Source organism: Hippichthys cyanospilos, chromosome 2 (assembly GCF_059441005.1).
Source record: "Hippichthys cyanospilos isolate Australia breed blue-spotted pipefish chromosome 2, RoL_Hcya_1.0, whole genome shotgun sequence".
NCBI classification, from domain to species: Eukaryota; Metazoa; Chordata; class Actinopteri; order Syngnathiformes; family Syngnathidae; genus Hippichthys; species Hippichthys cyanospilos.
The window spans coordinates 18,154,382-18,181,780 of NC_142370.1; the positions used below are offsets into that span (position 1 = coordinate 18,154,382).

The 27,399-nt window shown below is 40.9% G+C and overlaps 7 protein-coding genes across 18 annotated transcripts in view; 5 read left to right on the forward strand and 2 right to left on the reverse strand.

Moving 5' to 3' along the window:
* The window catches only part of flna (filamin A, alpha (actin binding protein 280)), a 43,690-nt gene extending 40,538 nt beyond the window's left edge, over positions 1–3,152 (forward strand). For all 3 annotated transcript variants that reach the window (XM_088408881.1, XM_088408882.1, XM_088408883.1), the window contains 2 exons: positions 4–201; positions 1,961–3,152. In XM_088408881.1, the coding sequence (XP_088265007.1) occupies positions 4–201; positions 1,961–2,145 (383 nt within the window). In that variant the 3' untranslated portion in view covers positions 2,146–3,152. The remainder of the gene's footprint in view (positions 1–3; positions 202–1,960) is intronic.
* Positions 3,153–4,302: 1,150 nt separating this feature from the next.
* emd (emerin) lies at positions 4,303–8,137 on the forward strand. Of its 4 annotated transcripts, XM_088436088.1 has the most exons (7): positions 4,303–4,373; positions 4,517–4,598; positions 4,876–4,971; positions 5,535–5,569; positions 5,666–5,691; positions 7,513–7,572; positions 7,645–8,137. In XM_088436088.1, the coding sequence occupies exons 2-7, from the start codon at positions 4,520–4,522 to the stop codon at positions 7,823–7,825; spliced, it is 477 nt and encodes a 158-aa protein (XP_088292214.1). In that variant the 5' UTR covers positions 4,303–4,373; positions 4,517–4,519; the 3' UTR covers positions 7,826–8,137. The 4 variants fall into 4 exon arrangements, with proteins under 4 accessions (XP_088292214.1, XP_088292199.1, XP_088292207.1 ...); XM_088436073.1 differs by having other exon boundaries at positions 7,513–8,137; XM_088436097.1 differs by lacking the exon at positions 4,303–4,373 and having other exon boundaries at positions 4,415–4,598.
* Positions 4,829–11,266, reverse strand: LOC148427678 (ninjurin-1). 2 transcript variants are annotated; one of them, XM_088436119.1, is made up of 4 exons: positions 11,020–11,266; positions 9,868–10,102; positions 9,643–9,778; positions 4,829–5,612 (listed from the first exon to the last, which is right to left on the reverse strand). In XM_088436119.1, the coding sequence occupies exons 1-4, from the start codon at positions 11,080–11,082 to the stop codon at positions 5,609–5,611; spliced, it is 438 nt and encodes a 145-aa protein (XP_088292245.1). In that variant the 5' UTR covers positions 11,083–11,266; the 3' UTR covers positions 4,829–5,608. The 2 variants fall into 2 exon arrangements, with proteins under 2 accessions (XP_088292245.1, XP_088292236.1); XM_088436110.1 differs by lacking the exon at positions 4,829–5,612 and adding an exon at positions 8,866–9,579.
* Positions 11,267–12,326: 1,060 nt separating this feature from the next.
* mrpl49 (mitochondrial ribosomal protein L49) lies at positions 12,327–13,182 on the forward strand. The gene has a single exon (XM_088408657.1). It carries the CDS (start codon positions 12,341–12,343, stop codon positions 12,839–12,841), a length of 501 nt encoding a protein of 166 aa, XP_088264783.1. The 5' UTR covers positions 12,327–12,340; the 3' UTR covers positions 12,842–13,182.
* Positions 13,183–14,019: 837 nt separating this feature from the next.
* On the reverse strand, positions 14,020–18,092 carry haus7 (HAUS augmin-like complex, subunit 7). Its single transcript, XM_088408655.1, has 9 exons — positions 17,962–18,092; positions 17,141–17,256; positions 16,976–17,046; positions 15,890–15,951; positions 15,633–15,817; positions 15,438–15,546; positions 15,068–15,283; positions 14,881–14,992; positions 14,020–14,239 (listed from the first exon to the last, which is right to left on the reverse strand). Exons 1-9 carry the CDS (start codon positions 18,016–18,018, stop codon positions 14,154–14,156), a joined length of 1,014 nt encoding a protein of 337 aa, XP_088264781.1. The 5' UTR covers positions 18,019–18,092; the 3' UTR covers positions 14,020–14,153.
* A 49-nt stretch (positions 18,093–18,141) lies between these two features.
* las1l (LAS1 like ribosome biogenesis factor) lies at positions 18,142–20,450 on the forward strand. Its single transcript, XM_088408658.1, has one exon. It carries the CDS (start codon positions 18,345–18,347, stop codon positions 20,064–20,066), a length of 1,722 nt encoding a protein of 573 aa, XP_088264784.1. The 5' UTR covers positions 18,142–18,344; the 3' UTR covers positions 20,067–20,450.
* A 767-nt stretch (positions 20,451–21,217) lies between these two features.
* crebzf (CREB/ATF bZIP transcription factor) lies at positions 21,218–24,862 on the forward strand. Of its 6 annotated transcripts, XM_088409063.1 has the most exons (5): positions 21,220–21,431; positions 23,183–23,736; positions 23,837–23,997; positions 24,174–24,248; positions 24,507–24,862. In XM_088409063.1, exons 2-3 carry the CDS (start codon positions 23,237–23,239, stop codon positions 23,883–23,885), a joined length of 549 nt encoding a protein of 182 aa, XP_088265189.1. In that variant the 5' UTR covers positions 21,220–21,431; positions 23,183–23,236; the 3' UTR covers positions 23,886–23,997; positions 24,174–24,248; positions 24,507–24,862. The 6 variants fall into 6 exon arrangements, with proteins under 6 accessions (XP_088265185.1, XP_088265184.1, XP_088265186.1 ...); XM_088409059.1 differs by having other exon boundaries at positions 21,218–21,431; positions 23,183–23,997; positions 24,431–24,862; XM_088409058.1 differs by having other exon boundaries at positions 21,218–21,431; positions 23,183–23,997.
* Positions 24,863–27,399: the final 2,537 nt, after the last annotated feature.

Here is a 27,399-nt window from a genome sequence, read left to right on the forward strand (position 1 = left end):
CAGGTTCAAAGCTTGTGTCCAGCCACAGTTTGCATGAAACCTCCTCTGTCATGGTTGACCCCGTAACTCGTGCCATCAGCTCCACTCAGCAAGTTGCTCCTATCCAGTCAGATGCCAGTAAGGTGGTGGCCAAAGGCCTTGGCCTCAATAAGGGCTTTGTTGGTCAGAAGAACAGCTTCAGTGTAGACTGCAGCAAAGCAGGTGCGTCTTGACTTTCTTAACCAGTAGTAACAAGCACTGCTAAATGCCTTGCTCCTCAGTCAACGCTGTCAAAAATAAAAATCCAGAGTTTTACACAAGTTCCTATTTAACTGATCGACTTAATATGTTAAAATGACACTGGTGTGATCTAGAATAGGCTGTTGGGTTGGGCTTACAATTTTGAGAAACTGAATTACCACCCTGGGTCAGTTATTGGTGTTTGTTTGGCATTTTGACATTGGCATAATTCCTTTTAAAAATCTGTTGATTTGTAATAGAACACATTAAAACCGAGCTTTAGGGTAATTCCCCACATATAGGACACATCTGTGTATTGAATGCAGTGTTAATTTTAGAGTCAAATTCTGGTATTGTTTCTTGTTACCATGTATAGGGTGCACCTTTTTGTTTGAAATTAAAACTGAAGTTTTATTATTTCCTTTGTTTTAAAATTGTCGAGATTCATTTCCCGGAGAAAATGATAGGAAGTGATTTACTTGTGACATGCTAATGACCCTGGGAGCGCCCTGAACTTCCAAGTCCAATTTATTTTAAATAAGAAAAACATTTTTCAAATCTAAAAAGTTGTTAAATGTGCATAGATATTTCAGCAAAGTTAAAAGTTGGGTTTGTTTATTTTCAGTGCCATTCAATGCCGCCCCCCCATTATTGAAAATTTGATGTCAATCTCCTTGACTAATAATCGCGTCAAAAACACCATATTGGTCTATCCCTATTAAAATGGTTTATCTTGAAATACACTATACTATGAACTTTTGAGCGTGCTTCAAAACTGATCAATTCCACCTGGGCCAAATATGACTGACTCCTGCCCCCGTAGTGCCGGCCCGTTGCACTGGAAAAATGACAAATGCACCACGATGACTAATTAGCTTGTGCGCTTGCATGAGGAGAATTAACACCATATCATAGCCAGTTGTTGTCACTAACTCAGTTATTAAAAGACAACTGTGAAGCTTTGGAGAGGCAGAATATAAAAACATAAACAACACATACGATATGAAACAAACCCTCACACTCTTGACACAGGATTAATGTCAACATTGCACTATCTGGTATGTCCAGTTGTACCCCCGTGTCTTCACTGACTGACATGTGGTAAGAGCATACAATTCCTGTCACTTGCGTCATAGTGATGACATAATCTTGCCTTCTGTTCATACAGACATTGTAGGTCAGAATGTGGAGGGTGATTGTGCAAACTTTGAAATGAAAAATTGTCAAGGCTTACCTTCCCTTACTGCGTTTGTCAGCGTTTGTCACTTCCTGCTCTTTTCCCCAGGCGCTCTTCAACTAGTATCAGCCAATCAATGTGATCAAATGCCACGATGGTCCGATACTACCTCGGACTGAAATGCCCTGCTAACAGCGCCGATATGATATTAACGGAGCAGACAGTCGGTACAGGCGCCTGGACTCTTTGTCTTCTGATGTCTGATTGGCCTATCTCCACCCTAGTTAAGAGTAGCCAGGAACGGGTTTGAAAAAATATTTTTAGCGTTTTACTTTGGCCGAACCTAAAATGACCCTTGAATAGAATTACATTTTAACAATCAATGTAAACATTTTTGGACTGCCATTTGTACTTATCCAACCACATATTTTATTGAGCAGTTACCTCTGAAAGAGTCTTTTGTGTCCTACCTTTGAGATCCCACAGCAACCTAAAACCTTAGACCGAAACCCTACCTAAACCTGTACATGCTTAATGATGCTTTTCTGTCGTCTGGGTCCATAGGTCGGAACATGCTGCTGGTTGGGGTGGATGGCCCCAAAGTTCCCTGTGAGGAGATCCTGGTCAAACATTTGGGCAACCGCCTGTACAATGTCAGCTACCAGCTTAAAGAGAAGGGAGAGTACATCCTAGTGGTCAAGTGGGGGGATGATCACATTCCGGGCAGCCCCTTCCATATCATTGTCTAACATAAGTAAATAAACCTATTTAAAAAAAAAAAAAAAAAAAAAAAAACTTTCACCACCATCAGCAACTTTCTTACCACTGTTGTATTTGTTTACAGAGCCATGTCCCTCCCATGTTACACATTTCTGTCAACCTGATTCAGTTTATGCTTACCATTAAGAGGCGAACAATCTCCCAAAGATACAAATATTTCAGTTTTCTTCTCGTCGTCGGTTTTTGCCCATTTCTAATTTTCTCTGAAAGGAGAGACAATAAGGCGTCTTTTAATGATTTGCGGTCGATGGCTCAGTCTTAATGATGCATAAAGTCAGTCTTGCCCTGCATGAAAGTACGGTATAGTTTTCATACCAACATTAATGGCAATGAAGCCAAAGTGTTCAGTCTGCCTTCTTGAGTTAGACCATCAAATGACACTTTTTCTTTGAACCTATAAAATGTCATTTGCTCATTATGAACCGGGGTGGGGGGGGTTTGTGATGTTGTGGTTATTAATTGGAAAATAACTAGTCCACTCAGTATGTGTTGTTCGTTATGCTTTTTTGATGACACCGTTTACCTGCTGATAGTGTGGCCCAGTTTTAGGCACTGCTGATCTTGAAATTATGCACGTTAGCATAGAGTCTAAATATTAAAAGCATTCGGTAAAAAGGTAGTACTAACGCAAAGCTTGTCACACACAACACTGCTTTTCTGTGTGGTTAATGCTGCTGCATGTTCATTCCTCTACCGCCCTCAAGATTCAGGATAACACCAACCTGATGTGTTGCAAATGTGTCTTTTTTAAAAAGGGAAGAATTTAAATGATGCTGGACAAAAGATGTTGTGCTTCATTACATCTTTCCAATATGTTGACCAAAAAGAACAGAATTTGCGTCTCAATTACATTTTTTTTTATCAGTTTTACATTTCCTGACAGCTCTGTCGCTATAAAAAAAAAATATTGTGCAAAAAAAAATGCTATTAAATGTAAGACAGTATTTTGATACACAATAAAGTTGTCTAGAATATTCGAGTGTAGTGGCTGTCATTTTTTTAATACAAATGTTGGTTTCACATTCTTATTCACAGGTTTCACACAGTAGATGGAAATATAACTTGTGACTACCTCGGATGCACGACCACCTCTAGTGGTTTTCTTGGACGGGTTTAATCAAGCTCGTCTTCTTCAGGCCGTGAAAACTGGACGACAAAAATAATTCCACCTAAATTACGTACAGACAAAATAACGTAATGAAAATTATGTGTGACCACCGGTCCGCGAATCAACTGGTACCGGGCCGCGTGGGCTGCACCCGAAACAATGTTTTGGAAATAATGAAAGTTCATACAGTTGTGCTTGATCTTTTTTTTTTTTTTTTTTTTTTTTTTTTTCCCCCGCTTCTGGCCGCTGTTGATATTGCATACACAGTGAGAAGGATGTGTTTTTTAAAGAAGCACCACCACCACACCCCCGGTCCGCATTAAAAATCTAAAGCTTTGACCGGTCCGTGGTGCTAAAAAAGGTTGAGGACCGCTGTTTTAGTCTTCTGACCGTCTCGACTGCCCAAACCCGGAAGTGCGCACAGAAAAAAAACGGAGCAAGCGCAAACGTCGCGAGAATATGTGAATAATTATACAATGTAAAAGCCAATAGTTTTGGGGCGGAAAGTTGTCTTGAGTCTGTCCATGGGCTCTGTTGCGCCAACCACAGGACTATTTCAAAACGTGCCCAGGAATAGTTGCGTCTCTGACGATCCTTGCTCCAAACTGCCCGTAAAAAAGACTGGCCTTTCTGGAAATCAATAAATTTACCCGAAATGGTCGAACGTCACCACTCCTCACATTTTGTGTGTGTGTGTGTGTGCGTGTGTGTATATGTATGTATGTATGTATGTATGTATGTATGTGTATATATATATATATATATATATATATATATATATATATATATATATATATATATATATATATATATATATATATATAGTCATTCGGAATTTTATATCGATATGTGCATGGAAAGTGTGAAAAATGTAAAGTTAATAAAAAGGAAAGAAATTCGATCCCTAAACATTTTCTAATCAACTCAAATTCAAACGTCCATAAACATGTGACGGCCGTGAACTGATTTGGCGAATAACGTAACGTCATTTAGACAGACACGCCCTCCGTCCGCTTCCTTCTCATTCCCCAAAAATTGGCAGATTTTTTTTTCCAACGCGGAACTCATTTCTTTGCACCCGTTTCGGAAGTAAGTTTAAATCTTTTCATGTCACTCCCCATTAGTTTACGTCTTTTTGGTTTGTTTCAATCCCCCATCCGTGTTTTTTCCGCATCGCTAACCTTGACCACTTAATTGTCGATCTACTCTCATACTCCTCTACCATTGTGCAGAATATGTCTCTGAGTGAGAAAAGCGATGAAGAGCTCAGCCAGTTGCTCTGCGACTACGGCATCAAACATGGACCAATAGTCGGTAAGCACTACAGATTTTTTTTCACCCGCTTAACAGAACAATTGTTAAAACCTTTTGGCCCATTTCACGCTTTACAAAAGCAAAACAGTTTAATTTGTCCCAATTTAGGAAATGTAAGAAAAACTTGATGCCCCCCCCCCCCCCTTGTTTTTTTTTTGTATTTCGTAGTACTTTACACAGAATGCATAATTAGGCTACGTCATACGCGATTGTGCAACTTTTTGAATGGAGTTTGAAGATTGTATAGTAGATTGTTGACATGCAACTACGCCTGCAGATTCCACTCGCAAATTGTATGTGAAGAAGCTCGAGAGGGCCATGGAGCAATTGCCAGTGAAACCCTCCTCTGATAAGACTTACTACAGAGAGGAAGGTAGGACGCTCCGGCATTCATAAACACTCCTTTACTGCCTCTTTCAGGACTAAAACAATGGTAGAAAATAATCATTTGTTTCATCTGTTCCACACTCTATCACATCCATTCGCTTATGTTTGGACTAATTCATATTCCAGGATCAAATCTGTTTCCATCATGAAGTCTAAACACGTTTTGAGAAATTTCTGATTTGCTATACAGTTTCTAAGGAGGTTAAACTGTTAAGTAGAAAAACAATACATGTGACTTGCATATGAGTCTTCACGAGTTAAAGGAGATAGCCACCCAAATACATTATTTCCAGTGATGTATTCTATACAGCCACACTTGTGGAATATGAATTACCCCGTAAAATCAACCAGTTTTTGCCCATTTCTGGGAGCGGACATTTTTCCACTTGCTGTCGACTGAAAATGACATCTCGGATGCCCAGAGCTCGGGTGACTGCCAATCATGGCTCAGTTTGCCTACTCCACATGACTAAACTCAGACGTGTGAGCCGTGATTGGTTGGTACAAGTCTAGAAACAACGTGACTTGATTTGTTGTATGTCTTCACAGAGGAGGAAATTACGTACGTGACATACCGCAGCCCGGTGAGTGGAGCAGCCTACCACTTGGTGTTTCTTCTTTGTTTAGCTGTAGAGACAAGGTCAATAGTCTTACATTCTATCCTGATTACATTTTCACAGGTCAGACATGAAGGTTATGAAGACATGTGAGTGCAGTGTTAACACACACACACACACACATACACACATACAGTGCAGTGTGTACTCACACCTTGTGAGACTATTTCATTGTGTGCCCTGCTGGGTGGAGTAACATGAAAACATGCCCAAGCAAGTTTGAGTGTTTAAACATTTGGCATAGGCTACTGGCGAATATTGGCATCAGCCATTTTTAAAAGTCTGATGATAGATTTCGGACTTCAAATTTAACTTCACGGAACTTTTTATTAGCACTTTCAGTTGGCATTATTCGAGATTTTGCCTGAAGTTAAAACAAAATTAAATGGAACGTTTTCGAAATGTTATAATTTTGGGGATCTTTGTTTACTGTAGAACATTTTAAGAAGCCTTTACTTGTTTAACATTTTAGGATGCACTGGTGAGCCTTTGAGCTTGAAAGTACACATCTACTAATACTGCGATTCCCGAAAATTCCAGAGAGACTTCTCATAGGCTTGATACATTCATTGCAAAACATCATCTCTTAAGAGAGATCAAATTGGATTTAGAGAAAAAAGGAACACTTCTATGGCAGTTATGAAAGGAGTTGAAGACGTTTCATCTAGAATGAATAAAATAGAATGTACGGTTGGTATATTAATCCATAAAAAAAGCTTTTGATACCATTAATTATAATAAATTGATTACAAAATTAAATAAATATGATATTTAGGTCAGGGTTCCTCAAACTTTCTGGAGTCACGGACCCCTTTTAGAAAGGAAATTTTCCAAGGACCCCCATTGCAAATGTTTGCAAAAACAAAAACAAAAAAATTAATTAGTTGAAGCCAAATATAAATGCCCTTTTTATTCACCGACAGATTCAGTTTGATACCAAGTATATTTCTTACTTTTCAGCTATACTGAAGTTTAGAAAATATAAATGGAAAATTGTGCTCCTCCTTATAACAAACTGGGTCAATTTCCCACAAAAAGGTTGCTGCCAATTATTTAGTCAAAATAAAAATGCCACTTTAGCTTTGCTGGCTTCATCTTCGCGTAATCAAGCAGTTGTAGACACAAAACGCATTTTTGCTGGCATATTTTGTGGAAGTGGGGAAATACCTATAAAACAAACACTTTTGTTTGATTTTTAAACTCCAAAAAAAGCAATACAGGTTATTAACCCTTCAAATTTTATAGAGCCAACAAACCAATTGTGTATTATGTAGTATATATTGTATATTATGTAAATGAAATATTCTTAAATGCTATGATCTGGTCGAATTTAAAACAGCATAAATCATGTACAAAGTACACAACAATCAGTCTTGCACGGTGTCCAAAAGCTGTTCAAAATGAGGAAGAGCTCATTAAAACAAAGACAAGAAACAACATAAAGCAAATTTATGTTTCGGTAAAAGGTGTTCTACTATCGAATAATTATGAAAACGAATAGAAAAACTGTGATTCTCTTACTGTTTTTTTCCCATGTATTTATCGGAAACAAGGGGGTAGCACTAGATTAGATTGTTACACATACGGTAACTGTAACTTAACTAATACAAATTGATCCTTTCTCATGGTTGTGTTTATTTTAATGAAATGTATGTTCATATGTTCCATCAAAAATCCATCAATCAATAGTTTTTGCTTCTGAAAAAAAAGAGCAAGCAGCTGGGCGCAATATGCGCTCGCCCAATAAGGCATCCAATCAAAGCAAGTCTCACCATTTAGCCAGCACGATCGCAAGATCAGTTGAAGCTCAGTCCATGAACTTCATTTGTTCTGTATGAGGCACATTTTCAATGACAGTCACTTTCACATTGTCATTATCAATAAGAAAGTGAATTGTTTTTTCCATCCAGGCTGAAAAGGAGATACAACAATGAACCAAGTGAAGATGAGGAATCAGACGAAGACAAAGAGTACGTCTGCAAACCTTTTGCTTTACGGCAAGCCATTGAATCAAATCATGCTCATCCCTTCCTGCGCCGCAGGCCCATCCAGTACAGCAGCGGGGGAACCACTCAGAATGCCGTTTGCGCCAAGGAGGCGGTCCCTTCTGGATGCAGCGTGTGGGGGGTGACGAGAATCCTATTGCTGCTAGCAGCGGTAGCGGCCGCCTACTATACTTATTGCCATATGACTAGAGATGAAAATCCTTTCAGGCTTCAATAATTCATCAACAACCACTTCAAGGATGCCAGGCCATTTCCATGACTTAGCTCGAACACTGGTTTTGGTATTTGTTGTTATTGTCTTTCGTTTCTAAAACACGTGAACATTTTTTTTTGTACATTTAATTGTCGGGAATGTCGTCATTTCAAGGATATGTTGATCCTGAACTCAGCAAATAGGAAATCTCTCATCTTACTCATCATCGCTCGTCACCTATTTGAGTGCCCGTAGTGACATTCATATGATTGGAGCATTGTGAGGGAGTGCCCACTTCCAAATGTAATACCCAATAAAGGCTAATGAGCACACTTATTCTTGTAAAAACTGAGCCCTGCTATTTTGACAAAGGCTGAGCTTTTAAAATCCATCCGTCCTTCCATTTACTATGGCTGCTTATCAGCATTACTGTAGAGTATTTGGCATGCTGGTGTCTATCACAGCTGTCCTCAGGCCACCCTGAACTGGTCGCTAGCCAATCGCAGGGCACGCAGAGACCAATCTCACAAACAAACCTAAGGGCAATTTGGAGTGTCCGTTCCACCTACCTTGCATGTTTTACAAGGAAACTGGAGTACCTGGTGATCGACCATGTGGGCATGGGGAGAACTTGCAAACTCCCGGTGGAAGGCCGGTGCAACAATCAAACCTGGGAGCCCTGAACTCTGAAGCGGGCGTGCTAACCAGGATTCCACTATGCTGCCCTCCTTTACTATACAGTGAATTTAAAAAGTCTCTCTCCAAATGACAAGTTTTATTTATATTCTTTTAGTATTTTTAATTGCACATTACTCAGTGCTTTGTTTTATTCATTGTCATTGCTTTTAATGCCTTCTAGTCACAAAGACATTTCTTGTGATTATGTACAGACTTCCAACATAAACACTAAATTTGGCTTGTCCCTGTAGCATTAAATATTGTCGATAGCAGCGGTACTCAACCTTTTTCAGTAATGTGGTCACTTTGACCACATATTACATACAGTATATAATACATAATATCTTTTTGCAGCAAAGTGCCCACCAGCACAGAGCATTTTTGGTAGCATGTGAAAGGGGGGCGACAACTTAAAACAGTGGTGCTATCATTGTCACATTTATTAAACTGAATCACAATTTGTATTGTAATCTCATGAAATATTCAAGGGGAAAAAAGTTAGAAAATAATTATGAATAACGTTTTGTGCACATAAAACATGTCTTTATTTTTATTATAGTATGGAGCTGTTCTCAAAATGAAATAATTCAAATGATCTTAGATTAAGTTTTAAAGTGATTGACAAGCAATATTACGTGGCATGTGGAAGCTTAGTTCAAACCTTTTAAGATAGAGAAGATTGAATTTTTAGAATTGTAATGAATGCGCTACTGAATATAAAGCAAAATCATTTCTATGAATTTATATATTCTCTGAAAATATTTTCATATTACATATATATACACTATTATTTGGCCTCGATAATCTGTTTTCTGTTTCTGCGAGCAGAGGGTCTGTTGTGGAATACAGCAACATCAATGAAATGATGATGGCAGAATTGAGACCTATAATATGGAAAAATTCCAGACGAACACAATCACACAGCGAAGAATGTCAATACAAAAGTCTATGTACATGTTGAAAAACTGCCATGTGTAACGTGCAAACTTCGCATCTGAAAGTAGATTGGAGTGCCGGTTTAAAGGCCCGTCGAGTTGAGCTCGGAACGCTGAGGTGACATGTGAGGCGTTGCCTCAAACGTCATGCTATTGTGCGACGGCCTGCGAAGGAAGACCAACGCATCGTTATGAAAGCCCAAATGGTGACAGTGTGTTTGTATGCACCTGAGAGCGTGTCCCTCAAATCCCAGCGCCGTGATGAAGATGTTGATCAGCACGGTGAAGAAGACCAAGACTGTTGCCACATTGTTCATCCTGTTCAACTTGGCGTGTTTACGCACGTCATTCAGATCATACTTCACTGTTGCAACAGAGTCAAAGCGGACCAAAGCAATGACTGATACTGAAAGAGTCTTGGAAGGGAAATGTTGCCAGCTTTCATTTACTTGCCTATAAAAACTAGCAGTAGGCCCACGATGACTTGCAGCGTGATGGACAGACACAGTAAGACAATGAGGGGGATGTAAAAACGGTAAAGAGGCCCCACGTAGAGAACGGTCTTCAGCTGGGACGAATTGGCCATTAACAAGGCCACGTCCAGCATGCTCTGAGCCGCACTCTTCTTGGTGGCATAGTGGTTCATGTTTAGGGCCCGATGCACTTTGCCTGAAGGGGACGTCGTCACCTGTGGAGGACACGGGTAAAAGACAGCTCGTATTTCTTCAGGTAACTTTGAATATGAGCCATGCATTTTTGAACACGCTTGTCCTCATGAGCTGGAGCCTGTCCCAGCTGACTGGACCAGAGCCTGTGTTCATTGACATTATGATCATTGACCGTGAAAAATTAAATAAATTACCGAAACTATATTTTATACTTATAAAACTTAAAAATGTCCTTTGACAAGTGACGTTTGTACACAGGTTTTGGAAAACGTTTTGAAGTATGTCTGCCAAAATCAGGACCGCCATCTTTGTGCTGGGTCCACAGTGTTAACGGCTTTCCCCAGGTAGACCGTCGGTACAATGTTGCTCGTAACAAATATTCCGACTCCTCCGTTCTAACACGTGACATTTCCTCAATTCCAAACCTCAGAGAAATGCTTGTTTGTTTTGTCTCTAGGCACTTAGATGCGTGGCCTCAAAAGGAGCGGCACACACAAGGGGACAGTGCCGTTGATTCACCTGGCCAGGAATGAAAAATGTAAGGTCATCTCTTGCCAAATATAGGGAAAAAAGGGACATTTCTGTCTTACTGGCATTTGTTTACTCACACACACGTACTCACACACATGTAGACCCAAGGCATTTTTTTCAAGTATTTCCAAAACCCTGCTATTGCACAAGTAGGTGTGACATGACACTTAAACTACAGCTTTCTTTGAGTTAACAACTCTTCTTTCACTTCTACATATTAGAGGAAAAGTGGAACTGAACTGATTTGACATCCTTTTAGAACTACTGTACAACCGTTTTGTTTGTATTTCTTTCTATCTATCTATCTATCTATCTATCTATCTATCTATCTATCTATCTATCTATCTATCTATCTATCTATCTATCTATCTATCTATCTAATCTCTAATCTAATCCCGACACTTACCTCTATTTCATTGGTTTTATTGAGAGCGATGGTTTCTCGGTTGTTTGTGTATTCTCTGTCCATATTGCATTCACTGAGAAGTTATTTCCCTTTCTTGCCGATGTCGCTTGAACTATGACGAAAGGCGGTCTGAGAGTACCGCTCTTGAAATTGGAAAGAACGAAAGAAAAAAAAACTGAGGAGACAGACAGGATGAGCAAGTCGAGAGGCGCCTCCGGTTACACTGAGAACCTGTGAGAAGAGGGCCGCTTTCACTCTAGTAAGGAAAATGGCATGTAAAATAATGCAGCGCATGTTTCAGTCCGCCCTCTAAGTATTTGACCCCGCCCCTTACTGTTGGGCTAAAACCCGTGTTAAAACCCAAGGCCTGGGTGCCAGTTCCGGCCTGCTGCATAATTATATGGCCTGCAGCAGATGATTCTTGCTCATATCTGTTCCAACATTTGAAATTGTCATAAGTATGTAGGATGTTGAAATATTGCAAGAAATTTGTTTAATCGAACTTCCTAGCTACAGTAATTTGTAAAAACAAACAAACAAACACAGCTGGGATTATATGAGGAGTGATGAAACATTTATGTGGCTTTACCGTCATAATGGCCTTCTGAGGAAAGGCATGGATCCGTGGTCCCCAACCACCGGTCCACAGCCCAGTATCGGTCCGTGGATAAAGTGATACGGGGCTGCGTGGGACGCACCCGAAACAATGTTTTGGAACTGATTTAGTTAAACAGTTCATTCATTTGGGGATTTGTTCGGCTTGATCTTTGTTTTTTTTAGGCTGCTGTTGGTTGATATTACATTTTGTAGTGAGGAGGATGGTGTGGTTTTAAGAGCAGTCATTCAGTGACGCACACGTTGTTTTGTATCTTTGAAATCTGGCCCACGACTGTGTGTAACTTGTACTTTCTTTGTGAGAATGTTATTGTATGATAATATGCCAATATTTGTTTGTTTGTTGATCTAACAACTCGTGTTTGTGGATAACATGCAAGCTAATATTAGGTCTTATCTTCATCGTGTTATAAGCGCTGCCCTGTTTGCATTTAGCTCTTTCGCACTTTCGTTTGTGCCAGGTACGTCCCTTGAGATTAATAGCTTGTGTAATTCAGTATTATGATTGACTTAATGCCATTTGCACCGCGTCGACCGTGATAAAAAGTTGGAGACCACTGCTGTACAGCATTCATTGCTAGTTACAAGTATAGTACCTATTGGGATAAGGCGGGGTTTCAGGCTTTCGATAGGGGGCGGTGTTCTTCCTTATGAAGCAAACGTGCCTACCGGAAGCTTTTGTATTACTTCCTCCGCCCTTTCGATCATGGCGGTCTACTTCGCCTTTGGTTCGGCGTTCTTGAGAGAAGCCATTAAGCGGACGCCGCGGTCTTCCCGTGCCGCCGTGGGCCTCAGATGCCTTTGTGCCTCAAAAGTGCCATTCCAAGAGTCCACGGAGGAGTACGAATTCGTCGAGCGTCTCATTCCGCCGTCACGGGTCCCTTCTCCGCCCAAACACAGCGGCCCGACGCCGTCCGGTTGGATCCCCCCGGCAGAGTCCCCGCCGTCCCTCCCTTACATGATTCGCCGCTCCCGCATGCACAATATTCCGGTGTACACCGACATCACGCACGGTAACCGCAAGATGACCCTGATCCGGAAGGTGGAGGGTGACATTTGGGCTCTGGAAAAAGACGTCAAACAGTACTTGAAGGAAGTGACTGGCAAAGAATTGCCCACTCAAGTCAACGAGGTCACGATGACGCTCAAGGTGAAAGGATATTTTGATAAGGAGCTGAAGGAGTGGTTGACCGGTAAAGGCTTCTGAAAGCGCTTGGACTTCCCTGAGTCGGACGCAACTTAAGCGTATTTGCCTGACGCCAAGAGGATGCTGATTGCGCTCTCAAGAACTTCATCAATTACTAATTTACTGACGCGTGCTTATGAGAGCTATGCTTTATTTATGTCTGAGTTGCTGGCAATTATTCCAGATGATCATGAAGCGTTAATGAAAAAGTACATGTACTCCATCTCGTTTCTTGCATCCGTGACATATGCAGTACCATGCTCTCAACAAGTCCATTGAATCAATGCATTCAAATATAAATAAGCACCAAACTGTTAAGCACCGCAACATGTTGGAAAACATTAAACTGCTCTAAGCATCTATCCAAGTGTTTGGGGATCATACCTTGTGGTAGAATATTGGTGATTATAATCTCTAGTTTCCTTTGCAAAAAATAGTCACATATCCCATAATTCCACACAGCCTACCATACTGGTAGTCAGCTTTGCTAGTAGGTGCAAACATTTAAATTACACAACTAAGTTTTTAGTGACTTGGTCCATCTGTACCAAAGCAAAAGTACAAAGGGCAGGTGTGTATGCGGTAAAATGTGTTTTGATTGTTTCAAATGTTGCTACATATGGATTCAATCCTTATTAACTTCAACTGGAACAATTGACTCGTGTCACTCTTGTGCACAGTTGTCATAAAGTAGTAGTCATTGGAAGTCAGTTTTACAGTACTGCACCGAAGGAGGAAATTGAACATGTGTCTTCCCATCGATCGTACGATGAATCGAGAGCATTATGGAAGGATAATGCACTTTAAAACATTGCACAACAAACACACACACAAAAAGTAAAACAAGTGATTAGCTATTTAAAAGCAAAGTTAGCACTGGTGCGTTCTGGCAAATTAACTTTAAACAACACACATGGAGCAGTCCAGTGCATACTTGTGTAACTACTACCAGGGACACGGGAAACAATCATGTCTGTGTTTAACTGTGGAGCTCTTTCCAAAATGCCAACCAACAGTAATGCTGGCATTAGGGAATTTTGAAGTAAATTATGCAATTTGGTATTTGACCGGTGCAGTCTAGATTTGAATTAATTGCCCGATGAATGATCTCTTGTAGCTTTTAGGGAAACATGAAGGTACAATTACTGCTCAAGAGTAAAATTAAGAAGTATTTGTGTCAGATGTGTCATTTGGCCAGTTTAGTGTTTAATAACCTTTATTTTACATGGTAGATTACAGAACAAGAGTTATAATTTCAGGAACAATTGGGGGATAAAAGAAAGCAATGCATGAAAAAAAATACATACACTATATACATTGATGGACCATCCATTTATTGTTGCATACTCTGCTGCACAGAGGAATGAAGGCAAGATACAAAGTCTTTGTATCGTCTCATTAGTTCGTCCAGTTGATCAGCTGAGAAACACAGATTTGATTACAGCATTAACAATTGGCAATCTGGAGATCATAGGTTTCACAAAAGACCCAGACTGAAATCCGTTGCTGAACCAACAGAGTAGAATTTTAAAATGAGGCTGTTGTAAGTATGCATCTATACTCACTACTTACAGTAAATATGAGTTTAATGGATAATAAAATTGTATTGGATCCCGCCAACCTACATTGCCATTCTTGTGTGCTTAGGAGAAAACACAAAGTATTGCTTTGTTTTTGTTTTTTTACTCTGAAATCTTGTTTAGTTGACAAACTGCAATTTTTAGTTTGCGCTACAAACTTCACACATTCAGTTAATTTGACTTTCTCTAAAACTTTAAAATGCAAATCCACCCGTTGAATGTTCCGAAATTTTGTGCTTCATTTATTCACAGCAGATCGTTTTCATTTCTGTCAACTTCTATGCCTTTCGGAGTGCCTCTTCCGGCTTATCTGTTACAACCTGCTGGTGGCACTCTGAGAAGGTTAGTCGTTGGCTATAATTTGCTAGCAAATGATCAGTTGGGCCATTCCGGATGCAAGTGACTTTAAGTGAAATTTGGATCATTCATTTTTGCCTGACAAAATCTGACAGCTATAATAATACGTGTGCAGGAACTCACATAAGGTGCCCCTCTTTCCTTGGCTAGTGCGACCAATCTTTGTTTGCAGCTGGCTCACATCCTGCTTGACAGACATTGATGCGATTGATACTTCGTTCAGCATTTCCAACTCCTGCGGAAACACGCAATCCAAGTGAGGTCTTGTTTCAGGACTGGTAGTCATGTTCAACAAACTGTTTGTGTATACCGTGTTGCAAGCTTGCAGAAGCTCATATACTCTCTGGAAGACCTGTGGGTCTGTGCTAAAGCGAGGTGGCTCTCTCGCGCAACAAGGTTTCAGGTACGTCTCATATACGTGGCAGAAGGTGTTCATCAACTGCTGCAGGTCACACAGTCCCACTTGCAGCGCGCAGGGAGTGAAAACGTGGGCACTTGGAACCGCTTCTCTTGTCAGCCACTTGCACTGAGTTGAGAAGAGCAGAAAGCACTTTGAACATGAGAGCAAATATTACCTGACATATTCGTCTGTAAAATCACGAGAAGCTAAAATGAAAATCCCAATTCATTTTCAATGAATTGCCCAGCCCCATTCACTAGTTTGTCCATGTGCCTCATACCTCAGACTTCAGCTGTTCTAACGTGGAGCGAGTAGACTGAATGAGGGTGGCAACGCTCTCAGTGGTCTCTCTTCTTGGCTTGGTGGATTTGGCACTTTTGTGTAAAACCCTGTGATTTAAATAATGATTGAAAGGGTTGCTATTGATGAAGAAAAACACCCAAAAGTGGACAAGAAGTAGAAGAGTGTAACATACGTGATGTTTGAAAGGCAGGGGTCCAGTGAAGTTGCGCATATTTGCGCAAAATGAGGAAGATTATCGTTAGCAAAGAGCGTGTCGAGCAGTACCCCCACGTCATGCACAGTGGACGCACTGCAGTCTGAGGCCACAGCAAGAAGTTGCTCCAGGAACTGAAGCTGCTGTTGGCAACTGGCATCACCCTGGAGGAAAAATTCTTATAGAAACTTTAGAAGCACAAAAGAAAAGTTGGTTGGCCTCATAAGTCTTTCCACCTTGATCAAGGCCAGGCTGGTTCCTTTGCATAGCATCAGGTCCTGGCCAAGCACAGCCATGCCTGTTTGGAAAAACAGAAAACATGCAGACCTGCTGCTGGGGCAACATCCAACATAATCTTTTGTGGTTTACAATTAGGGCTGAACAATTAAACCGTGAAAAGTTGGAAGATAAGGCTACAACACTGTTTGCATTATGGTTGTGTATTTGATTTGTGGCTGAGCCACATGTGGTTATGTCAACCTTGTTGAGTACAGTAGAATTTAGAGGGATTGTATTGAACGCTTATACTGTAAGTCTGTGAGTGAAGGTTTTTAGGAAGTTAACAAATGGCGCAGAAAAACTCTCATATGAATTCATGGTTTGCTTTCATTTATTTCAGACTAAACCTGACATCTGATATTGTTGATTTTAATACATGTGGATTTAATGATTGTTTAAAAACACAGGGAAGGAGCACCTATGAAAATTATTCCATATTAAACTGCAATATTGAAGATAAACAATCAGACATGGAATTTTTGTTTTTACATTGGTCAGCCCTAATTACAATATAGCCACTAAAAAAAACACACCACTGTATCTCTTTTAAAAGGATGCTTGACATTTAGCCATATCCAGCAGTGCATAGTTAATATTTGTCAACAATATTTTATTTTTTTGCATCAAATAAATTCCTTTTAAAAACACATTTTGCCACTTGCTATCAAGTGAAATTGACATTATTGTTGCTCAGGGCTTAGCCCAGCTTGCGAACGTCACAGGACTAAACCCAGAAAAACAGGTGCCGTGATTGGTCGTTACCTGAGCCTTGAGCACGCGCAACGTCATCAACAGCCAGGAGAAAAGTGTGTTTTTCAATGTATGAATTGCATGTGAAAAATATTTTTGCTGTCAAATTATTCATAGATAAAAGATTGCCTTTTTACAGCTGATCATGGCTAAATAAGTTTAGTATCCCTTTAATGTTGCAGTACTTCAATGTCCGCAATTAGTATATCAATCTGAAGGGTGGCTAAACGGAGAGCTGCAGAATTCCACACTTCTCATCAAGCATGCAAATAATTTAACGAGAAACATGCTACCTTTTGCCAAAAGATCTGGACCTTGGATTTCTGATGCCTTCTCTTTCAAACTGGCAAATTTTGGGTCAACGCTTGAAAGACAAAAGTACTCACAGCGTTATATACAATGAAGGGTATACAGAATATATGAGGTTAGGTAGCAATGTATGTCACTTTTGCCCCAACCTGCAGCAGATCCAGCTCAGTATGTCGGTGCGGAGCTGGGATGGAGTGCAGAGCAGCTGTAGCATGTCCTCAGACGTCTGCATATACACACCTTCCAGCAAGGGACATGACAAAGCCTAAAAAAAAACCACACACACATTATTCAATATTATTCAGTGACATTTATTTACACTTGAAAGTCAGAGGTAATGGAGCCTGTGTCATTTGCTAATGACACCAACATTACAGTATCTGAGGAGTTACAATAAATGACCAACATGGTCGAAATCACACACTAAATACATATGACCAGTATCAAGGTATTGTTTCACTGTTGTGTGGCTGTAATGAAGCCTTGCTGTATCTTCGAAATGAAACAGGAGAATGAGTCGCCAGAATGTTGCTGATTATTATGTATTTGGTTATTTATTAAGTTAAATCGGTAGTGTTTGTTCATGTTTGGCTCATCGATTTATGATGATGATGTATATTTTCAAGTTGTGAATCATATATTATTAATAGTAGAACAAATGCATAAATCAGTTGAACGCGGGGAAGGAGTGGGACTTCGTCACACTAATTTATAAAACTAGCGTTCCTGCTCACGGTCATTGTCAACGTCCAACAAGACATGGCATAATCAATTTCATTACTTTTTCAAATACGCGCCCAGCCTTGTGTATGATTCAACGTAGAAACTGCGACTTTTTGTAGTCATGATTAGTGAGCTTCTCTAGACGTGGTTATCGTTGTTTTCGCTAAGACTTAAGAGAAGATAGAAAGCGACAAAGACAGCATTAGTGTCTATGTTACAAGCTCTTTTCTTCAAGACAACAACCTACCAGCAGTCGTGCATAAATACGTTGAGCGCAATCCGTCTCTTTTGAAACGGCCGCCATGTTCTTCTTCACTGACAAGTGCGTGCATGCGCACTGGTGGAAGCGCCACGATCGTTCGAGCAGCCGAGCACACCGCCTCGTCCTGTATTCTCTAGGAGGCAGTAGTGAGCACGTCAATCTAAAACCTGCTGAAATGTACCCGAAAAAGAGAACAATTTCCGAGTCGTGCCGCTACAGTTCTTCGGAAGAGAAAAAAAAGAAGAAATGACTGAACGTTTCGTCACTTTTTGATGGTAGTTTAAAAGTGCAACTGTACGACTGTGGTGCATTCTATAGACTTTTTGTTGTTGCCTACAAGGCCGGCGCCCACCCTTTCTACCTTCAAAATGAAGAAAAGGGGCACCGAGAAGCAGCGCCATGTGGTAGCGTGGCTCAACAAAGCTGAATGGGATCAAGTACGGGAAAATCTGTACTCCAAGGATTCCGCCTTACAGAAGAATGCTCTTCATAGGATTTCGGCCTGGAAAGCAAGGTATGCCAACAGTACTCCCGTGGCAATGGACTGCACCGCAGACTTGGTGAGGTGTCAAGTGCTTGACCGTTCCGATAAACTGGACTCGCACGACTTGGTTCTGCTGTACGGGGCGGCACTGGTGAGGTTTACTAACTTGATCACCGAACGCCAGCAAGGAAAATGCGCCCGCTCATTAAGGAGACTGGCGGGGAACCTTAACATCCCAGAATGGGTCGTCAACCTCAGGCATGACGTCACTCATCGCAAACTCCCTGACTTGAAGTGGTGCCGAAAGGGATGCGAGGTGATTTTGGATTGGCTGCAGCAGGAGTATTGGTCCAGACAGTTGGGAGGGGTGCCCAGTATGGACTGGGAGGCCCAGTCTGATGAAGAGGATGAAGCCGTGGACACAAAATGGCAAGATGAGCTCACCGCGAAACAAAAGGAAATGGAAGCTTACAAGAACGCAAGGGAACTTCTGATCTCTTACGAAAAGGAGCAGTTTGATGCTTGCGGGTGGGTACAGGAAGAAAAACAGAAGAATACATGGCCGGATCCTTTGGCTGATATGAGCTGGATACTCGGTGAGATAAAACATTTTTCCGTCGAGTTTGACGAGCTGCTAATTGATGTCCTCTTAGAAGACGGCTTCCTCGTTCCGACACCTGAACAATTGTCATCACTAGGCTGTGACACCTCTGACAATGATTGGTTTAATCCCACGGAGCCCAAACTCCCTCCGTCTTTTCTGCGTTTTTGGCTTCCACTTCTGAAACCACTGAACTCGCCCTCCTTCATTCATCTCTTCCTGGAGAAACTCTTTGCTGAACTTAAGCTGCTCTCCAGAGAGCAGAGCAAACAGAGGATCTTCTACATTTCTGCGTGGATTTCGGAAGTAATGCTGTGTAACAGTAACAAAAACGATTATCACTTTGAAACAAAGGCCCAGAAAAAAGCCCGATTGAAGGATAGGATGTTTTCCAACCGCATCCAGCTGAGATGGCAGCAGCTGCTGTCTGCCTGCATGGATGCTCCCTGTGCCAGCACACCCCATCTGCTTTACTTAATCTTAGCGGACATGGAGCATCCTCTTCCTCTGGAAACCCGTCAGAGACTGTTGCAGCTCTGCTCCATCTACACTCAGACAGAACATTCTGACCCAAACATAGAGCAGGAGCACCAGCCTATTTACACGCTGGAGAGTTTGCACGAAAAGCTGCAGTTTTCAAAGCGCCACGGCCAGTCGTCACTGTCGGAACCTCAGAAAAAGCCAGCAGAAGAACAACCGACGAACAATTGGTCAGATGTGGAGGTGGAAAAAGCAAAGTTGCTCCGAGGCTCCTCGTGGCAAGTGTGCTCTGACAATGTTTTGTGGAAGAATTACCCTCTTGGAAAAGTTCCTGGCCAGTCAGATGAGCCCTCATATCTGATGGTGGACAATTATTCAATAATGACTGTCTCTGACCAGCCAGTGGAGATGGAGAGCAGTACACCACAGAATGTCTGCAGACCTGCGTCAATGAGGACCGCTGATGGTCTTCTTTGGAGCCACACTGACCTCAGCAAGCTCAAAGCTGGACTGCAACTTTTTTGAGTCCCATTAAAAAGCAAAACATACACGCTTGTTGTTGAAGACACACCCGGCTGTTATTCTTATTTGTGTAACATCATTAATATTTGTGACTAACAGTTGCTCATGATTCATATTTAATAGATGGAAACATTTTGTACTAAGTGTTCAAAAGCCACACTTTCAATTATTTTCAACCTGAACCGTATATTCTTTACCGTTAAAAGAGTTTTGCCTGTCAGACAAAGCTAACACCCTGTGTGGACGTTGTTTTCAAACAGTTATGAAACAGAATTTTCCTTCTCCACATTCAAAACAAATGCACTTGTCAACATTTCAACGTGCAAAGGCTGTATGTAACAGTAGTTTGTGTCCAAGTGATCAATAAATGTTGTTGTATTGGCAGTGCATTGAGAATCCGTCTTTCCTTTTTCTCATTAAGAGGACTCAGATCGACATCTGAAGGATCTCCCAGTTGAGGACCACAACACAGTCTATATCTGTAGACCCAAATAACCATTCACACAATATTAATCAGACAAGCATGGGTTTCGCTTACACTGTATTGACTGATAGTTTTTATTTTACATTTTGAACATCTCGTGGATTTGACATGTGAAACTACATGTCAGTTTTAAAAAGCACTGCATTTGGAAAGGGGGGGGGGGGGGGGGGGGTGACAGACTCCTAAATATATTAAAGACTATAGTGAAAGAATTAACGCTTGTCACAAAATGTCAGGGATTTTGGCTTTTGCCTAAATTTCAGTTTGAGCCTGAAATGCATTGTAAAGCTAACAGTTTACTTTGAAAACAAAATGTTCAAAATACACAGATCCACCTCAAACGTTTTTATATGAAAATTGCTAACAAAGTTGAATGTCAAAGTAAAGCAAATCCCCCCTTAACGTTTTGAGTTGTGAGGTACTAGAGGTCACAGGCGTTTCGTACAATAACGTGTTCTATACCATCAGTTTATAATTTTGTAGGTTATCTAGTTTTGTACAATAACCTGTTCCATACTATCGCAGTTTATAATATTGTAGGGTTTCTAGCACCTCGCACGTGTAGCTTTAAGAGCATTCATAGTGATTGCGATGTAATAAGAGTTGACGTGAGTATAAAACCAAAACGTCGTTGTGCAACCGATTCAAACCACGGAAATAACAAACGTCACTGAACGCAACACCGCGCCATCTTGAAAATTGAGCGGAAGGCGTTTTAATCCAGACACCAAAGCCTTCAGTAAACACGACACTTTTGTATGATTGTGAATTACTGAGGGGGAAAAAAAACAGGCACCGTGGTAGTTTTCTCCACGATCCTATATCCATTTCATCGCGACGACATTAACGCTGGACGCAAAGAGAACGGTAAATTTCCCGTGAAGGTATGACTGTTTTAACTTGTTTATGCGTTTCGCACATCGTGGTGCGAAACTAGCTTTAGCAACTAGCAAACGTGTGTAGAAAACGACGCAGTCAAACGGTGACCTTTTCGAAAGCCCGTCGGATAAAACGTTTCGTCACCACCCTAACTGTAATTTATCTACAATACATTCACATCAAATCGCATGGTATTTATTCGTTGGTCAACATTTTAACTGCTTTGATCTGAGCTTTGTTAGCACGCTAACGCGCTCACCACTAGAGCGTATGTATAACTAAATGTGTATCAACTGCGCTATTACTACGTGATTGGACTATTAAGTCTGAATATCAAATGTTTCATATAAATAAATGTATGCTAGAGAGGGTTACATTTGATTTATTGTGTCGTCTCCATTGGTTCCGCTCCGTAGTTAAGTAACGTAGGTCAAACGTTAATTATACGGTCGTTGCTCTCGCCTTTTGAACGCCATGTAAAATGGTGGCGCTTCAAAACTACCCGACGAATGCTAAAACTCTGCACGCAACGTTTGTGTTTTTGTGACGCGATTTTCTTATTTACTGCTTACAAAGTGCTGTGATTTGCTAAACCGTGTCCAAGCCATGATTACCTTATTTATCAACAGCATTTAAAAAGTAAAAGAACAGATTATATAAAGTGAAATAAATGGTTGTGCAGTTATAGAACATTTAACACGTTATATATATAACAGTTACAGAACATATGTCAAGCTTTTTTCTAACACATGTGAATTGACTTGCAAAGTAAATATTAAAATTGCATTATAGGGTAATTTGATGCCAAAACACCTGATTGATTTGAATGAAGATTGGTGTACTTGTTTATACGTGTGGCGACACACATAATTAAAATAAAATCAGCTCAGTTGGAGCAGGTAGTGGTAACCACACCCCTTGAATTTGGACATTTTCGGCAAAAAAGTGGTGTGGCTGCCTTCTTTGGAACCTTTTCATCTCAGGCACTGTGACGCCAATCTTTACAAAGGAGGTATCATTTGAAATTGAATTCAACAAGGATTCCAAATCTGCAAGGAGTCAAAAGTGTCCTTAGACAATCATGATAGACATGTATCGTTATCTATACATAACACAATAAAGGGCCCTATGAGATCACCAAGGTACATTTCTACTTTTTGCTGTTTAAGTCTGCTTTAATTGCGTGAGAAGAAATGTAATGACATTTAGAACATTCAACATATCACGAGAGTTAACTTTAACTCATTTTTACTGCCAAACAAATCTGAGCACAAGACAGATATATTTTTTTAAAATGAAAAAAAAAAATCAGTCATTTGATCAACGGGATCAATTTCAAGGTCAAATGAAATTACAAAAACAAACCCGAATGTAAATCCTTGTTGAATTCCCTTTCCAACAGTGTCTCGTTTGTGAAGATTGACCTTTTATGTATGTAGTTTCTGAGATATGAAGCGTTCAAACGGTAGTCGCAAGGGATGTCTCAATCATCAACTTGATGTCACATCTGGCTCTAAATTGTTTAGGCAGATGCAAGACCAGACACAATTGTATTTATTTGACCAACATTATTGCTTTGTTAACTTCGATACTTAGAAATGAGCCACTGGAGATATGCTTTTAGGTTTAACACATTTTTAGACACAGTGTTAACCAACGCAGCAGTAATATCAGGATTGCAGTAAATATTTGTACAAAAATGACTGCTAGATACTTCACAATTAAATGCAAACATCTATTTTGTTCATCTTCACAGGTATAGGTTGTGCATCTGCTGCACAGCATTATCAAGTTTCCACTTTCCAACGCAATGATTACCAGGAGAAGAGCCAATTGCGCCACTGCTCTGAAGTCCTTAGAGGTTGAAGTTAACAGTGCTGTGAAAAGCATCGAACCCCCAAGTAACCCGGAGGATTTCCAAGCTGATGACTTCGACAATGTGGGATTGGAGTTGGATAACTTTTTGCAAATGGAAGACCTGGAATGGACTCTTGAGAGGGAGTCCAGCTCAACGATCTTCGACATGGGGCTTGTTGATCTTTACAAGAATGAAGATTCCGGAGCTGAAGTCACCGCCGTGTCTTCTCCGGAGAGTTTGTCATCCCACCTGAAGATGAGGAATAAGCAACGGCAAACAAGCCAAGTCATCAACAAAAATGCAATCGCTGCTCGCTTGAATCGTCTCAAAAAGAAAGAGTACGTTAACAGCCTGGAAAATAAATTGGGCGTCATGTCCACAGAAAATAAGACGCTCAAAACAGAAAACTCTGAGCTGACCAAACGAGTGGAGGAATTGGAAGATGAGACCAGGTACCTGCGGGCCGTGCTGGCCAATGAGAGCATGTTGGCTCAGCTGTTGTCACGGCTGAGCGGTGTGAATGGCATGAAATTATCCTCCTCGCTTTTCCAGGGCGCCGACCCAAACGAGCATGACTACGCATTGCCACGGAAACGTGTGAAAGTGGAGGAGAAAGAGACATCTGGTGGCGTGTGCCTCCATGTGGACAAGAACCATGTCTCAGTGGAATTCTGCACTAAGTGTGCAGCCAGTGCGAGCACGTCGCTTAAAATGTAGGGTCAAGTACTTACTTGTCAATTCATATATTGAGACATGGCTCAATGTTTTGACCATCCTGGCGGTGGACGAAGACTGTTGAGTTAGCAAGTTATTCATAGGACGCGCCGATAGTGCATGTGTTTGATGACATGTTGGCTTGGGCGATGGTTACGCTAAACCTTGTTGACAGTTTCTTCTAGGTAAGGGTTGCGCTACCGTGATGGATGAGTGGCTCTCTGAACACCTTAACCTGCTTGACGCCATGGTAAGGATCAGAGCGGAGAGACTTTTTCAGTTATAAATTTAAAGGCTGTCTAAATCAAAGAAACCTCTATAAAGTAAAAATCTTTACGTGACGGTGAAGGTCCACAAAGAGATTTTTTTTTTTCCTTCAAATTCCAGAAACGCTGGAGTGTTTGAATTGATTGGGTTTTTTTTTTCCGACAGCTCTCTTTGTGAACCGGCACCATAATACAAAAGAATCCTGTAATTTAGAGCCACCTGTTTTTCTTTATTGCTGAAGTGGATTCTGCTGGTGGAGGTTGAAGAAACTGGACAAGCTGCTGCCAACGTGGCCTGGTTTTTTGCTTACCTTTTTTTTTTTTTAAGGTAGTATCGGTAACAATGGTATATGTTGTTCTATTTGCCTGTTTGCTTTTCCAGTGAAGAGTTCCTCCACTGACTGGTTTTTGAGTAGCGCACTTCAACTGAAGTATCAGGCTTGTGATTTCTGTTGTGACATAAATGCATCCAGAATCACTCGTTTTAGGTGATAACATTGTCCTCAGTTGTAATGAAATGTAAATGTGTACATAATGTTAAAAATGTGCTTATCGAAATAATTGACCGACAAAATGAATAAATCATATTTTAACTATGCTTCAGTTGCAAATATTTACATTGTTTTTGTGTTCATTGTTGATATTAATGCATCTCTCTTTTTCTTTCTAAACAGCAAGCTCTCTCCCGATAAAGATCTTTCTTTTCCTCAACATTTGGGTCAAGTCTGGTAAAGGTTGCAAGTATTAAGGCATGCGCTGTATGAAAAAGGTCCATAGAGATGATCTTTTACATTTCGTCCTCATTTGACATGTTAATGGTGTAATGTCCTTCAATATTGACTACATCTTATTTCGAAGCGCTTTAATTCTCCAAATCCATCCATTTTCTTCGCCTCATATCCTCACTCGGATCATGGGTATGCCTCACCCAGACGTCTTCCGACGGTGGGTGGGGGACACCCTGAATAGGTTGCCGGTAAATTGCAGGACACACGGAGACCAACGAGCATCCGCATTCAAAATCACACCAAAGGGCACCAACCGTGCGTGTCTTTCAGAATGCGTATCAGGCGAAAGCATACTTTGCATTCTTTTTCATCATTTTTTTAACCATTTCCGCCAAAAAAATAAATGTCTCATCATGATAAAGACTGCAGCAGGTCAAATGACAAGACTTTTGGCAAAGGAGACAAATCATTTCAAAATTTTACATGACTAACTGCCAATGTGTAAACTCAAATGGGGGAAAAATAGCAATAGAATTATAAACACACCATCTGGACATAAGTACTTGTTTTTCACAAGTGTACGCACCTTAGCCACTCAAAGTAGCAATTTAGAATTAATCACTTTAAATGGTCAACTTTTTTGAAAGACCTGCTACTTTGTAATGTACTGGGTGATGTGATGGGCTACCAGTTTATGTGAAGACCCCATCATGCTAATGGATTCACAGTAGTTAAGGAACAGCTGTAGGAAATGCGTGAATCTAGTGTAATGTAAATTAATACATGTAGAATTGTAAATTTCATGGAAAATCATCAATGTTATCTTGTAAGCTATTTGCAGAACAGGCCTGTGGGCTACTCATTGTAATCTTCGGGGGCTACCTGGTGCCCGCGGGCCCCACGTCGGTGACCCCTGCTATAAATGATCCACCTCCTCATACACACACACACACACACACTCGGAACCAAGTATCAATGTTGAGTAGCGTTTTCCTCACTTAAAGCTTTTTACCAGTGTTCACAATTACCTACACGTAGTTTAAGGCCCCAATATCAGCCAAAGGAAACGCCCCGTAGGCACGGTATGTTCTTTTGGTGATTTACCTTTTTTTTATGCTAAACCTGCCTTTTGACCTTAGTTTCATTGTATCAAAACACATTCAGGTGTTTCTTGGTTAGCCGTTCTACGGCTCAGCCTAGTCATGAATGACATTTTTTTGCATGGTTGTTCCAATAACCCGATATAAATGGAAATATACCACATATCAAGATCTGTTAATTGGATGCCCAGTGAAATTCAACAAACATATTTTTTGTTGACTACCGTAATATTGTAACCACGAAAGAAAAAAACCCAGCATAGGTAGCTATAATGGAACCCGTTCTAATGTTTGGTGGCGCACGCTTTTCCAGTGATGACTTCTTTCAAATGTTTGGTGCAGTCATCGATAAGGTTTTCACACGTCTCACCCCACCAAGTTGTTTGTGGCCTTGAACGGTTGCAGCTTTCTCTTCCTCAGTGGCAGCTTTAAGCGTATAGCCACTATTTACACTGGGATTGAAACGTGTGCTTTGGACTTCAACCAAGCTTTCAAATAGCGATTAATGCTCGTCACTTTATATTGTGTGTGCATATATAACCTATCCTCATACTGTCATTTCTGAGATACGATCAAGGATTCCGTCACCAGATGAAGCCCCACCGTATTATGCATCCTTTACCATTTTGTTTGGCTCATCCGAGCTCGAGTCGCGTGGGGCTCAGCTTTTTTACAGGCCGGTTAGCATATCTGCCTCACGGCTCAGAGGTCTCTGGTTCAATTCCAGCTTGCACCAACTTTTCCTTCGCCCCACATATTGCAATTAGTTTGTATGGTGGTGTCCCTGCGCTTGTCTGGCAACCAGTTCAGGGCGTCCCCCGCCTACTGCCCGAGGATGGCTGGGATCGGCACCAGAAAGCCAGCAAACCTGGTGAGGATAAGCAAATAAAAAAAATAGATTGTGATTTGTCCCGGTAGTCCTTGGCAAAGGTCAGTCGCTCCTTTTTGTAATTGCCTCAGGAGAAGGTTTTTTCTTGGCCTTTGACCAAGAAGCCATTTTAGGTTCAGTGTGCGGCTTAATTGTATTCGTAAAGTGATTCAAGTCTTCGGACCAACCCTTGAAGATAACTTTTTCCTTAACGTTGAATCCAGGCAAGTTCGTGAATCAAAACTTTTTCCTTCCCATTGAATCCAGGCAAGTTCGTTAATCAGGGCGATGGCTCTTTGGCAGCGTTTTTATTTGCAAATGATCACACTCGATCTCCTCAGACAGCTCTTTTGTGTCCGCCAGGGAAGGCAAATAAGGGCTTTTTAAAACATCGTTCATTGGTTAATTTCAAATTAAATAGTCACGGAACATTTTGAAA